Source organism: Paroedura picta, chromosome 6 (genome assembly GCF_049243985.1).
Source record: "Paroedura picta isolate Pp20150507F chromosome 6, Ppicta_v3.0, whole genome shotgun sequence".
Taxonomy (NCBI): domain Eukaryota; kingdom Metazoa; phylum Chordata; class Lepidosauria; order Squamata; family Gekkonidae; genus Paroedura; species Paroedura picta.
This window is the reverse complement of record NC_135374.1, coordinates 60,028,961-60,043,496: the sequence shown is the minus strand read 5'-3', so window position 1 is coordinate 60,043,496 and position 14,536 is coordinate 60,028,961. Positions and strand designations below refer to the sequence as shown.

The 14,536-nt window shown below is 52.7% G+C and overlaps 1 protein-coding gene across 3 annotated transcripts in view; it reads right to left on the bottom strand.

Annotated features, from left to right (window-relative positions):
* SIM2 (SIM bHLH transcription factor 2) overlaps positions 1 to 14,243 on the bottom strand; it is a 60,682-nt gene extending 46,439 nt beyond the window's left edge. For 2 of the 3 annotated variants that reach the window (XM_077342676.1, XM_077342677.1), the window contains exon 1: positions 13,688 to 14,243. In XM_077342676.1, coding sequence (XP_077198791.1) covers positions 13,688 to 13,862 — 175 coding nt within the window. In that variant the 5' untranslated portion in view covers positions 13,863 to 14,243. The remainder of the gene's footprint in view (positions 1 to 13,687) is intronic. The other variant, XM_077342679.1, reaches the window with a different exon arrangement.
* Positions 14,244 to 14,536: the final 293 nt, after the last annotated feature.

The window sequence follows — 14,536 nt, the reverse complement described above, 5'->3', positions numbered from 1 at the left end:
TTGGACTCCGGTTCCAGTTATGCACTGACTATATAGGATTAATATTCCATCCGCCTTGTTTGCAATTGTTTTCTCCTCCTCCTTTATAAAAGGCAATTTCTTCGCCCAGAAGATGGGAAACCGGGTTGATCTGACAGAACAAAGTTCGAGTCCCAGTGGCATCTCGAAGACCAACGAAGTTAAAGGTAAAGTACTGGGTATACCCGGAATTAAATTTTTGTTGCTCTTAAAAGTGCCTTTAACTTTGTCCTATGGTTTAAATAGTGATCCATTCAGAGTAATTTCACCTAGCGGAGTTTGTTTTCCCTCCCTCAGCGGTTTTCTTTTATCTTAACAGCTCCGCTCCCTGCAGTGGTCCTGAACTGACTAAAATATACTTCCCAGTTGCATATACTTACTAATATTTGACATGCACAGAGATTGCCTATCTGACTTAGGAATCACTTGCCTGATGCATAAGGAAGAACTAATTTCTAATTTAAGCACGTTGTGAAGCATCATAATGCAGTAAAGAAATTAAAAATCGTGCTAATCGTCTCTGTATCCTTCCAATGTGCTGCCAAAGTTCAAAATTCTACCATCTGATGCTGAAAAGGCTTTCGGAGCATGACAATAGCACATTTCTGGGGATAACATTTCTGCTTTCTACAGGGCACATGGTCTTTAGTTGGTTTTATATACAAAGCGGGAATGCTGCTTTACTCTGTCTTGTGTTTGAAAGCTTGGTCAGGACGATCTTTCTATCCCGTGTCTGCGCTAGAGTAGGCAGAAAAGTTAACCCTTCAAGGCACCACTGCCTCAACAAAATCAAAAACTGTGCTAAAGGCTTCCTTAAACCTGGCAACAAAGATGGAATAAAACTTCGTGTTTCCATAGTGCGAAATAGTGGATCACCAATTTTAACCCAAATCCTGATGCTAGCCGGATTTCGGAATCTAAACCTGGTCGATTCTGGCTAATCTTTGAATGGGAGACCTCCAAGCAACAGAAGGCGCCCCTCCAAGGAACCCTGGGGGCAGGCTAGCACCCTCTGAATGACTCCTGCCTTGAAATCCCTGGGGCAGTCGCTACAAATCAGCCATGCCTTGACGGCCAAAACAAACAAACAAACAAACATAACAATTTAACCCCCTTTCCCCCTCACACACCAGTATAACACCAGATTAATTTCTCAGTCAGCTTCTTTCACTGGTTGCTGCACAACTGGGGATTTTAATCCACATGTGTCTGGAGAATCGCTAAAGTAATTGTTTTGGGGCACATTTACTCTGTGTCCTTGTTCATGAGGCATAAAGTAGTGCTGCGAAAGAATGAGAGAAGAGACAAGAATGTCGTTAAGTTGTCCCTGAAAGGGGGAGGGACAGTTCAGGGGTGTTAATGTGGTTAAACACACATGCACGGTCCATTATCTCGAGGCCAAGGTATGAAAAGAACCTCCCTTGCCTTTGGTATCTCCGAATAACAGCGCTTCATTCCTGCCTAGATTCACATGGGTAGCCGTGTTGGTCTGAAGTAGCACAGTAAAATCAGAGTCCAGTAGCACCTTTAAGACCAACAAAGATTTATTCAGGGCATGAGCTTGCACTTGAAAGCTCACGCCCTGAATAAATCTTCCTTGGTCTTAAAGGTGCTACTGGACTCTGATGTTATCTTTCCTGCCTAGACTGAGCCACATTTAGCGGTCCTTCATCCAGTTTGTTGCCACCTCCGGTCCTAAGGTCACGAAGTCAGTTGATTTACCCCGGCACAGTCATGACACCCTCATGTTGCTATCCTATAGCATGGGGCACAGCTAAAATGCCATGGACTGAGGCAACTGGCCTCTAGCGTCACCAGAACAAATCAGCCAGATAGAAGAAAAGTGATGGGACCAAAGCCCTAGTCTTGGCTGACTGGTCCGGAAGGCCTCTGCCCCTGAGGGTAACACAAGCCTGTGAAAAAGGACAGTAAACCCACTAGGGTGGCCACATGCAAGCTTCTTGACTAGCCTTTAGGTATTCCTTTAGGGAATAGTTGAGGAAATTCTTTCATTGTGTCTGAAGAATTGTGCTTGTACACAACAGCTTATACCTGGAATAAAACTTCATGGGTCTGAAAGGTGCCCCTGGCTTCGAACTTTGTTCCCCTCCCACCTGGGAATGTCCGGAGTCAGGACTCTCTCGCGCTAAGCAAGTTGCTCGGAAAGGGCGGATCGGTGATCACGAATAAGATCATTTGCCCTTTCCTAGGCTGGCTTTTTCCACGAAGAGTCTATGAGCCCCTCTTCTTCAAGAAAGTCACCAACGCTACCCGTCTTTTGAGCCAGCCTCCGCTGCTTCGTAGAGCCACGGGGGCAGCGCCCTGCCGCAAGATGGGCGAGGATCGTTCATCAGAGTGAAGGAGGCCGCACAGCTCCAAGCAGCGTGTCCATATCACAGGCTGACATTCACCCAGGCACTGGCGGCTAGTGCTCTGAAGGTGGACGGGGTGGGAGTGGGGGGGCGAGTGGGAGTCGTCCTTTGCTGTGCCTGGGACTGAGCAGGCAGCCCGGACCACAGCGGAGCATGCAGAGGACTCAGCCCATGGGGGTGGAAGTGGTTCCTTCTCCCTGGTGGCCCCGGAAAGCCCCCCCCCTCCAGGTTCTTCAAAAAGGACACTCACTCACACACACACACAGCTCCGCCCGGGTTTCCTTTCCACTGCACCTGCTCCCTGAAAGCCAGCTGCGGGGCCATTCGGAGCCTAGCTGCTGGCCGGCTGGAAATCGGAGGCGCGAAATAACACATCTGACCAGTCCTGACCACAGTGGGGCAAGTCGCAGTCTTCCGAAAGCTGGGTCAGTCATCAGACCGACCTGCAAGGGGATTTGCACGAGGGGAAATGGTTTCGCTCCTGTGCCTAGCCGGCCTAAGTAGCACCATTAAGCCAGAGTGCGGGGATCGCAGCGCAGATGGGCCCACTATTGTTCCGGGGCTTGCCGGGAAGAGGTCGCAGCCGCCGCCTTCTCGGTGCCTCCTAATGAAGCAAGCTGATGCGGAACCATGAGCCCTTTGCCCGGCTCCCACTTTTCCTGGCAATAAGGGAGCGACAAGCGACGGTCATCAGAGTGAGAGGGAGGCTCTCCTGTTATCAGTGTGCCTAGGGAAATTTGGCTCACACAAAATCTCAGCATCAAGAGCCACAGGTCGACAAGGGGAGCAGAGCCCCGGGCGAAAGAATCGCAGAAGTATCAGCGGCTCGCCTGGGAGCGTGCGAGGGAAGGGCCGACGGAGAAGTGAAAGGGCAGATCACGAAGGCCGCTGGTCGACTAGGCGCTTCCAGTGTGCTTTTGCAGCTGGATTTCCCTCTGTGAGAAAGAGGGAAATCCACTTCTCCAGTGCGCTGAAAGTGAGGAAGGAGACAGAGTCGGCTTGGCCTTTCTGCCTCTCGCATCGCTTGGTTCAAGCGTCAGCAGCACCTTTTGTCTGAGTAATGATCATCTGGGCTTTTGGGGAAAGCTATCATAAAGCCCCTTTAACCTTTCTGCTGCAGGCAAATCTCTTTTTGCCTCTAGGAGTCGAGCCTACTCGACTGCACTGTGAGGACGCCGTAAATCCTTCTCTGCATTTCTAAGAGGCAGAGTGTGTAGAGATTTGTTCCTGCTCTCCGTTACTTCTTTCAAGGGCTTTTGCAGAGGGCTACACATTCCATTCCCACATATACCATTTTGTGTCTTTCCCCGCAGAAATGCTGCCTCCTTTGGGATGGAAAATATTCCGAAACACACAAAACCATTGTCGGTTTCCTTTCTCGGCATGACATTCAATCAAAGCGTCAGCAGTTTAAATCTTGTGGCTCTACTGGCAGCCCTAATTTAATCATAAGAGCGATCAATTCAGATTTAGCCAATCGAATGAGTTCAGTGGCAAAGGTACACAGCTGAGTTTATGGCTTTTATAAACGCGAAGATGTCTGCTGACGACCAGAAACACAAAGTGCGCTTGTTCGTCGAACCACCAGAACCCACCACATTAGGTCCTTCTTGCCCTCTTTGATATGGTTCGGCAGCGCTGCGTCCACAAGGCGTCTTCAGAGCTGCCTGCGCGGCTCCGGTAAGTATGGAGGGGACCCGAAACAGCAACCCTCGCCCACGTTGGCTGAGGTCATCACACCGGTCAAGGCAAGTGGCTGAGCCGCAGTGTCTGGCCATCCATCACACCAGGAAGCCGAAAGGAGGGCTTGGTGGCTGCGATTTTAAGCTGCTTAAGGGGGAAGTCACACAGCCGTTTGCTTATTCCACGCATGTTGGGTAAGGCACTTCCCTTTAGACGTGCCCTTTAGACGTAGATAAATGCAGGTGCAAAAGCACATTGGAAGTGCTTTGTCTGTTGCTTCCAGAGCCATTGTCCCCAAGAGATATACTTGGCAGGCAGTTCCAATTTGTTCGAGCTTTCCTATGCTCTCCTTGTGCTGGGGTGTGCCAGTGTTTGGACATTCTGCAGTTCTACATTTCTCCAGGCTCCCTCTTCCCCCAGTCCATTGACCTAGCCTCCATGAACACATGCATGTCCCCACGAGGGACACGGGCCCAAATAACTACTAAGCTGCAGGCTAGAAATAGCACCCTAATAAATCAATGTAGCCACGTGGGCAAAGGCCAGTTTCTGAATACCTTCGGTACCCTGGCATCAGTCGGAGCTCACTTCTAAGTACGGGGCTCCGCCACTGTCTTCCTTGCACGCAGGCTTCTAATCTCTGGGTGGGAAGACCTGCTTGGTCCTCTGAGGTGGGGGAGGGGGCAGCCACATAGGAGCAGCTCTCTTGTGTTGTTGCTTTCTGCTAGAGGGAGCCCATGAGAACTCTCCAGCTGCTCAGCTTCCTCACTGGTAAATATGTCCTTAGGCAGCATCCAGCGGCAGGTAAACACCGAACAAACAGCTTTTTATAACACCTCACGTGGAAGGAGGGGGGGGGAGAGAAAGGAGCCTGGAAAGAATACAGGTAGCAAGTTGCAGGGTTCTCTCTAGTGATTCCTTTTTAGGGGGAATTCAAAGGATCACTATCACTAGCGGGAGGCTGCTTTAGAGTTCCAGAGCAAAGTCTGAGTCCAGTGGCACCTTTAAAACCAACAAAGAATTTATTCCAGATATACATTTCCATGTGCACACTTCCTCAGATTTAACGGAAGAGAATTTCCTCAGCCAAACATATAGGCAGAGAAAGAGAGGGGAGTGTTAACAGCCGAGAAGCAAAAACCTTCCTTGCAATCCCCCCACTGCTGCCCTGTCTCTAACTATATGTTTGGCTGAGGAACACAAGACCTCATATTTTGAATAAAACTTTATTGGTCTTAAAGGTGCCACTGGACTCAGACTTGCTTCACATCAGCACAGTAACCCACCTGAAATCAATTTTAAGGGTGCTAGTTTTGCTTCTGGATGCCTCAGCCAGTCACCAGACTACGTTGCACAATAAGCAAAATGTCCCCCTGAGACTGAGAAAGACTGCAGAGAACCTCTTCGGCCTTCAGATGCCCGTGCCTCAGAAAGCCCAGTGGCCTCTATGGCTCAGTGGTAAATGGATGCCTGAGCTTTACGATTGCAGTTGACTGACTAAATCAGGGGTAGTCAAACTGCGGCCCTCCAGATGTCCAAGGACTACAATTCCCATGAGCCCCTGCCAGTTTGACTACCCCTGGACTAAATACTCCACCCCAGGGCCACAAGGGAGGCCTTTCTCGGCAAGAGTTCCCCCCAGGTGAGCCGTTCAAAGCCGTTACTAAGTGATTGAGATTTTGCCCCACTAAAGAGTTCATAATGTTCGTAAAGTTTTTTACTCTTACTATGTTCTGCTGCAACCGTTTTCTGAGAGTGCCACCTGTAGACAGGTAAAATCTGTTACCCATTCACAGGCGTTCTGTGTGGTGGCTCCCCACAGTGTGCTTGCTTGTCTTGCCACCCCCCAGCTACTCAATCTCAGCCCCACTGCACTACTTTGTTTTACTAGGACTCTTGGTTGTTAGACTGAAACACTCTCTTATTCTGTAATCCACTTGCTAATTGGCTGTCTTTTCTATCATATCTGAGTCCCAGTGAGCCAGGTGTAATAAGTGTGTAAGTAGTAGTTGCTAGGGCTTGCTCCTTTGTACAAAATCAAGTTGGATTCGGGTAGGTTCACATATGCCCACAGTCTTGAAGCACACAGGCTGTCCTCTCTTTCAGTCCACTCACCTCTCTGGCAAGGCTGTTGTGAGGACCAAATGGGTCAGGGCAAAACAGCCTGTATTGCCCGGATGCCTTGGAAAGGGTGAACTAAAAACCAGGCAGTCTAGGACTTTTCTCCCTGACATTTCTTTCCCTAATACTGCAACACCCTGAAATTACCTGAATAAAGATCGCCAACAGAAGGGGGTGCAGTCCCCTCCCCATCCGGCTCACGAGCACGAGCTGAAACGGGCGAGACGCTGCAGGCCTTTCTCCCGCGATTATTTTATTTATTTATTTATATTTATTTATTTATTATATTTCTATACCGCCCTCCCCGGAGGCCCCAGATTATGAGTTCCAGAAGAGGGCTGAAGCGCATTACGCCACGTGATCTTCAGCGTGGGGGCGACATACTTGCCGCAGCGTTCACACGGCTGCCCTAAACGAAGCTTCGCCCTTCTAAGTGCCCCGACTTCTATTGTCAATCGCTCGGCTATTGATCGACTCAAAAACTGCCTCCACTTAATCGAGCAAGAGATTTTAAAAGAAACGACTAGTGTTTAAAGCAAATATTTAGAACACCCGCATGAGGCCAGGACTAGTTTTACAAGCAAAACTAGTTTCTGGGGTAACATCCGCGCACATTGCCTTGAAACAAAGGCTGCTCCACTGACTAAAGTGAAACATGCAGCGTATTGCATATTCGCATTCATATGAATGTTTGAGTCATCTCTCTCTCTCTCTCTCTCTCACACACACACACACACACACACACACACACACACACACACTCGAGTTTTCTTTACAGGACTGGTGAGCAGCAACAGCTCTGGCTGTCAGTCTCTCCAGTCAGGGGCGAAGCAAGCACATCGCCCCGCCCAGAAAAGAGGCGTCTTTTCCAGATGGGTCCGATTGCACTGCGCCGTCTTGCCCCCCCCACCCCGATCTGCTCCCAGTAGCGCCACTTAGCTGCGGGGGGGGGGGGGGGCAGAAATACCTTTTCAGCCGGCTGGTCCCTTGATGCCCTTTGGAGGGAGGCTGGATTTTCTGATGGGATCAAGAGATGGGGCCATGTCACGGATGCCTTGCCACACATAGCCCAGCACTTCCAAGTTCAACTGGCTACGAAGGGGGCTGCTGCGTCCAGGATCATCCATGCAGAGCAGACCCGGGGAAAGGCACCATTCCACTCTGGGACGGTTACAATCCGAGGACATGTTTCAAGACTCCTCCTTTTTTACTAAAGGCGTCTCAGTGCATGCCAGCGATGGGCTCGACATGGCTTTGATAGCAGAGCTCCTAACCCCTAGTGTGTAGGAATTGGCAACCATTCCTTAGAAGGAAGAAAATGGCCCTCTGCATGTGCTCAGAGGTGCACATGCTCAGAAGTGCTCTGCCCTTTGGAATAGCTTTGGAAACTAAACCTACCTGAGTTCAGTTCTGCCCCAGATCACCACCTCCCTATTAGTCAAGCAGGCTGAAATCTTTTCTAGGGGCCGATTTTTAAATAAAATCTATTTATGCACAGATTTCTTATGCTGGCAGCGTGGATGACCCGAATTATCTCTCTCCCATAATCCCGCCTCCAAAAAACCCACAAAACTTTTCAAAAAGTGGTACAAACTTCCGCAGAGTTTGAAATGGTAAAAAGCCGATCGTTTTGGAGACCCGAGCGCAAGATCCAGCTACCTTCGGTGTCTCTGGGCATTCATCTGGAAAGCAGCCGGCTAGAAGGACGCGGGGGGGGGGGGGCTCCCTTTAGAACCGCGCTGCAAACCCTGGTGAACAACTCCCACCAAGTCCTTCTCAAGGTTTACTCGGAAGGAAGCCAAGTGGTGGGTGAGGGGGAATCATTGCTCTCAAGTGTTTCTGCTGTATTACTCTTCTGGTGTATTTATTTTATTTTTTTAAGGCAAGTGACCAATAAGGAAGGATTCATTATGAAACCGATAGTGCCGATTTATATTACCCATAATTAGCGCACGCTCAGATCGCCCACCGCATTGGACGCCAAGCGCGGCATGTAGCCGAGGGCGAAGGCTGGCAAAATAGGCGGGCGCCGTTAACGCGGTCTCTTTGGCGAGGTTGAGCTTGGCTCGTTTCCTGCGCAACGTAAGGACAGGCTGCGGAGAGGCTCGCCTCCATTTCAAGCAGGAAGTCGATCAGGAAGCCAGACCTGACTTCCAATCTTGCGCTGGCAGTGGCGCGAGAAGACGTAGCAACAATACAGCCTGCAACTCCAAGAACATTTTCCTAGGAGTAAAGCCCGCGGAATTTAATGGGACTTCCTTCCCAGCGGGCCTGTTGAATACTGCTCACCGTGGTTTATTTTATTTGTTTATTTGGATGGATTTTTATACCGCCCTTCCATACAGTTCTGGGCGGTTTACATAAAACGAAATAGGGTTATAACATAGAACATCATAACAAATATAATAATCATAGCCTTACATAGCAACTACAACAATATTTCAACACTGCTGATTGGGGGCCGTGAGGTCCAGGACTGGAGGTTCAAATGTGTTTCTAAAGACGTTGCTCATATTTCTGCCCGTGGGGGATTTTTTTCTTTCTTGGACAAATGTGTTTTTTAAAAAGTAACCCATTAAGTGACCGACCTCCCTAGATGAGTTTAATCATTAAGAAGTGGGTCGTTTCAAAGGTCCGTTTTCGACCCTCAGCGGAACCACAATTGAACGGCTCTGTCACTTATCCCGCGGCAGGTCCCTCCCGGGCGCTTGCTTTCTTCTTTCCCCCCCAAAAAAGTATACTCCGTGGGAGAGAAAGAAAAATAACAATATATATTTTTGTACTGCGGCAATAATGGCATATATATTCGACCACGAGGGTCAGAACAAATCTCTCTGTGGAAGGGGGACGGGGTAGGGATAGGGCAAGAAGGCCTGGATCCAGGGTCACTTGTAACCCCCCTCCCCCATTGGATCTTGGCTGTTCCTTCCCTGGACCCTTGTGAAGGACTTGTCCGGACCGTTTAGACCCTTCGCCCACATCTGCTGAGAAGACTTGAGGCCTGATCTTTCCGTCCGTTCGACTGAAGGAGCAGCAAGACCCCGAGGTTAAGAGCAACGTGGCCCCTGGCGATCGCAGTTATTTGGAAGCAAACCCCAAAGAGTTTCAGCAAGATGGGGCTGTTGCTGATCCCGGCCTAACTTCCCCCTGTTTCATTCGGGATCGGGCCTCTCCCAACTTCTCTCTGGGACACCAGATAGCTGAAAACTATCACCTATTTTTTTTAGACTTTTAAAAACCCTCCATTCTATAGGCACAAAAGCACTCCATTTATTATTGAATTCTCCAGGTAAGGAATGCAAATCATGGTGTCTATATTGAAAAACATAACCACCAACTGGAGCTCTTGCGCGTGTCTGGTTTGTTTGCCCCAGACTTTGCCGTTCTTGCAGCCGGTTGCAAATCACATAGGAGTCTGTGTCTTTCATCAGTGCAATAAAAAGCCCCATCAGGTTCGGTGGGTTCCACACAATTGGGACTTCTGGTTTCTTCCCGAGCATTGTTTTGTGTGTGCATGTGCGTGTGTGCGGGCGCGCCCAGAAAGATTTGTAGAGCCCTCGAGTAAAAGCCCTCTGTGTTTTTCTTAGGATCTGCTTAGTGCCCTATCCAAGTCAAGTTACATTTTGTTTCCCAGCAAGATTGGGAGCTGCTAGACAGGGCTGTAAGTAAGGAGCTCTGATTTTTAAAAGGCTGGTGGTTTGCAATATATTTCTGCGCAGAATGGGAGAAAGCCTCCGGAGAAGGTTTCACAAATACTCCCAGATGACAAAGGGCATTGTGGTAGCTGAGGCAGAGAAGAACCCTCTTGAGGGACCACCAGGCAAAACGACAATCGTACCATCCATAAACCCAACCACGGTGGTTTATAGTTCAAACTGCTGAAGAGAGTTAAGCGTTTATCCACAAGCATGATAATAAAAATGTCATCTTGCGATCTTTCAGTGTCTCAATCACGCGGGTGTCTCAATCACCCCCCCCCAAGTTAGTTTTGTAAAATGTTTTTACAACAGGCATTAAGTGGTTTAGTCAAAGGAGTCTGTGCAGCCCCAAAGTTTGAAGGAATACGATCACACCCTAAGCTCCTTTTCTTAGTGCCAGAAGATTTTATTGCTTCTCGGTCTGTGCTGAAGTGGAATACGACCTGTGGGTTTGCAAGCAGTTATCAGCAACACCCACGCGATACTTCCAAATTATGTCTCTCCCCCCCCTCCAGTGCTTAGTTTGGAGAAGTTGCTAAACTGTCCCAAGGACAGTTCTCTGAGCAGAGTAACCAACCGCATTCGAAAGGCAGGCCAAGTGAGCTGCCTTCAAGAGGCGCCCGGAGATCTCGCAAGCCCGAGGCCCAACGTCTCCTTCTTTAGCCGCCCGGCACCGACGGAGCGGGGCCTTCCTTTCAGGAGGCTGTCCCAGAGCCGTCCCCCAGCAGCAGTTGCTGCTTCCCAACCTGGTTCGAGTGAAGGGCTCCTGGGTTTACGTGCAGGTGGGCATTGCCTTGGGGAATGGACCGTTTGGGTTGGTCTTTTTAGGCTGCCGACAGGACGGGTCTCTGGTCAGGGGTACATTAAATCAATCTCAACCGAGTGAGGTATGCAGGGCAAGAGGAGAAAACAAAAACCTCAGCGAGCTCCCCAATAATTTTATAGCCGAGGTACTCCACAAAGCAACTGGGGTGAGCCGAGCATCCGAAGGACAGGGATTCTTGTGAATCAAGTATCCCACGCCCCCCTCCCTGATCATGGGATGATGTCCTTGTTCCATAGAGTCTATAGCCATCTTGTTCATAACTAGGGAGATTATGAAACCAGGCAAGGATCACTTCTGTGCTCTGAAGAAGGCTGCAGGCACAGGGAAGCATATATACCTTGAATACAACTTGGTTTGTCTTCAACTTTGTTCTGCTGTTTCAGGCCCGCCCGGCGACCCACCAGGCTTTCTCTCTTATCATGCAGTGCAATCCCAGCTGCCTTCCAGATGCACAGGGCTGGAATCTTTCTCTCGAAATTACTTCGAGGGTGAAGTCCCGAAGATCGTTCTACAAATTCGCGGGACGGCTCAAGCAAGCATTCCTGAACGCATTCCTGAATATCGGGAAACTCTGCTACAATTCCGGACTGTGCAAGTACCCAAATTCTGAATGAGAGACCCCCCTCACCCTGCCAAACACAGAAGAGACCATGGATCCCCCTAGTCCAGCTCTCTAGTATAGACCCCCCTTTCTCCCCAGTTGGCCAAGACTGAACGGAGCCCCCAACGAGCCCCATGGATTCCCAAAAGGGTCTGTTTCCCAGCAAACCATCTTCCAGTCAAGGTGTCAGTATCCGCTCAAGTCCCTTGCTGGCAGACACGGCCACTCTCAAGATAGATTCAGGTGGGCAGGTCTGAAGCAGTAGGACAAGGTTGGAGTCCAGAGCAACAGAATTTTATTCGGGATATTAAGTTCTTCAGAAGCCTATCTGAAATGGAGGGGCAACCCCCCCCCCCCCCCGCTTAGCAAAAGTGAAACCAGCGCCAATGGTTAATGAAGTTCCCAAGACCCTCTGAACTTCTCTCCCTGCCTCGATCTTTTACGAACTGGAAAGTATTTTCTAAATCCAGGAAGTCGGGGTCATGCCCAGGGCGGGTGGCAGGTGACTCGGGCGAGTAAGCCGAGCCACAGGCCACCGCGAAGGCAATTTCACCGCCAGGGTCACCTGCCTTGGATGCGACAGACGGCATTCCAGCCTGCCAGTCAGGAGGTGAAAGATGAGATGGCTCTTGGGGACTTCTTGCTCTGGCAAGCAGGTGGGCTTTAAGCACAAGCCCTCCCCCCTCCCCCAGATCAGGGCTAAGAAAGTGGCTCTACGCCCATGCGAGTGGGGGGGGGGCTTTCGGAAGGAGAAGGCAGCCTCGTTCCTCCATCTCCCTACCGTCAAGCGCGGTCAAGGTGAGATCTCAGCCAAAGCTTTTGTTTGCAGGCCGGGCTAAAGCTCAGCCTTGCCGGGTGAGCGAGCAGCTCTCGGCCCACAGCACTGCACGGGAAGACCCGGAGCCTTCGAGCCGTCTGCGATTGCATCGGCTGGCCGGAGCCCGGGCATGGGGATCCTGCCGCCTCACATGGGTCAGATTCCAGGCAGAAACCACCGCGTTCTCCACATGACTTGCCCCACTGGCCCGGCCCTCGTGGGGCACAAGGCGTGCGTGGCCCGTCCATCGACTTGAAGTCGATCCCGTCTGAGAGGCACCCTGCCCCTGGGAACAGAAGCTCCGTGGGCCCAACGAGACCCCGAGGCGTGCGGCAAATGGGCGCCCGCTGGCCCACCCGGCTTCATCCCAGGGAGCAGGGGGGAGGGTTTTGCCCGGCGCACACTGTCCTTGGACGGCGGGTGGCGGGATTCTTCTGCCCAGAAGCGCGAACGGCTTCGCATGGGGGTCCCGCACTGCCTGGTGGCTTCCTTGCAGCACACGGCAAAGGCGGAGGCCGCTTCCTCGCAGCCCAGCCAGGCCCCTCGCCTCGTTCCATTAGGAGTTTTGTGCCACGGATCCGCCCGGCTGCTTCCCGGTCTGGGGGTGACACAGTCGGGGGTGGGAAGACATGGATCAGTTTCCAGCCCGGCAGGGACTCTCGGGGCGCCGTCTAGTAAGAAACAGCCGGAAGGTGCAAGAGACGCCGAAAACTTTTCAGATCGCAGGACGATTCTCCATCCCTCATCATGATTAGACTTGCTGATAAATAAACTGAGCGCTCCTCCACCTGTATTTGGACATTTCATACCTAAGGGCAATAGATGGACCCCCTAATTGTCACTCACCGCCTCAAATTTAATTTTATCTTTGCCAGTGGCACACTATGGGGCGGTCACAACCCCGGATCTCTTGCTCTCGCCGTTGCTCTGTTTCCCTCCCGCTGCTCAACCGCGGGAGAGAGCAGAGAAGGGCACTTTCCCTTCTGTTTCAGAGGGAGCCTCAGAGGCCTGGATTCAAATCTAGACATTTCCCGTCCTCTCCCTCCTTCTCCCTGCAAAAAGCTCTGCCGAGCCGCAGACCTAAGAGAGGCAGAATTAGGCCCCTCTGCTGCTTCCTCCAAGTTGCTCTCACCATTGAGGGACTGGGGGACAGACGCGGGGAAAGGACTAGCAAGGCAAACGCTGGCGCCTTCGTCTCCTGCTGCTTCTTCCCCCCCAGACTACGTGGGAATGTGTCTTGTTTCCCCGCACAAGGCCCTAACCACGAAGGCAGTCCACGGCAGGTTAAGGAAGTGAAATGGATTTCGGGAGTCGCAGACCGCAAGGACCCGAGGAAGTCCAGGCGGGGAGTTTAGGGCCGAGGGGCGACCTTGGGCCTTGATCCGCTCTAACTTTTGGACTCCTCGGGAGGTGGGAGAAGACTCCTCACCCCCCAGACCTGGAGGGACTCGCTTCAGCCTGCCCGCCCGGCCCCTGTCCCCAGCTGGATCGGGGCCTTTGGGCCGGCCTTCCCTTGGGGCTCCGAGGCTGCGGGGAGCCGGGAGGACTCACCTTCGGGGAAGACGGCCCTCATCTTCAGGTAGCTGGTGGTGAGGCGGATGATGGAGGCCTTGTCCAGCTGGGAGGTGATGGCCGACGGCAGGGGCAGCAGCTTGGCCAGCTCGTAGAACTCCCCGTTCTCCTTCTCCCGGCGCGTCTTGGCGGCGTTCTTGGACTTCTCCTTCATGGCGGCGGCGGCGGCGGGGGGGCAAGGCGGGGGTCCTCACTGGCATAGTCGAGCCCCGGCCCGCGGGACGGCCGCGGGCATGGACGGCGCTTCGGCCGAGCGGGAGAAGAGCTGGCCCGCCGTCGGGGCAGAGCCCACGAGAGCGCCGGCGCGCAGCCGCCCGCCAGCCCCGAGGCACACAAGCCGCGCCAGCCCAGCGCCGCCGCCCCGGGCACGCTCTCCGCGTGGGGACGCCGCCAGAGGTTCGGGAGCGGTGCGGGTGGGGAGTGGGGGGGGGGCGGAGGGCGTCCTCCGGCGGGGTCTCGCTCGGGCTCTCTCTCGCTCCGATCGGCCGCCGGGCTGGGCAAAGGCGTGCCGGAGTGGCCTCGGCTGCCGCGGGCTCCCGGGGAAAGGCTGCGCGGCGAGGGGAGGGGAAAGCGCGCCCCGTGACGTGTCTGCCCCGGGCAGCCGCCGCCGCCGCCGCCGCCACCAAGCCGGCCCCACGCAGGCAGAGGGGGAGGGAGCGGAGGAAGGGGGCGGGAGGGCGCGCGCAGACCTGCAGGCGGGTGCGCGCCCTTCGCCTCCCGCACTCGGCCCGGCCAGCCTTCCCGCCCAGGCGCCGGGGCCAGCCGGGAAGTTCCGCCCGCGCTCGCCTCGACCCACGGGACCCACAGGGCTGGGGGTGCCGCGGTGGG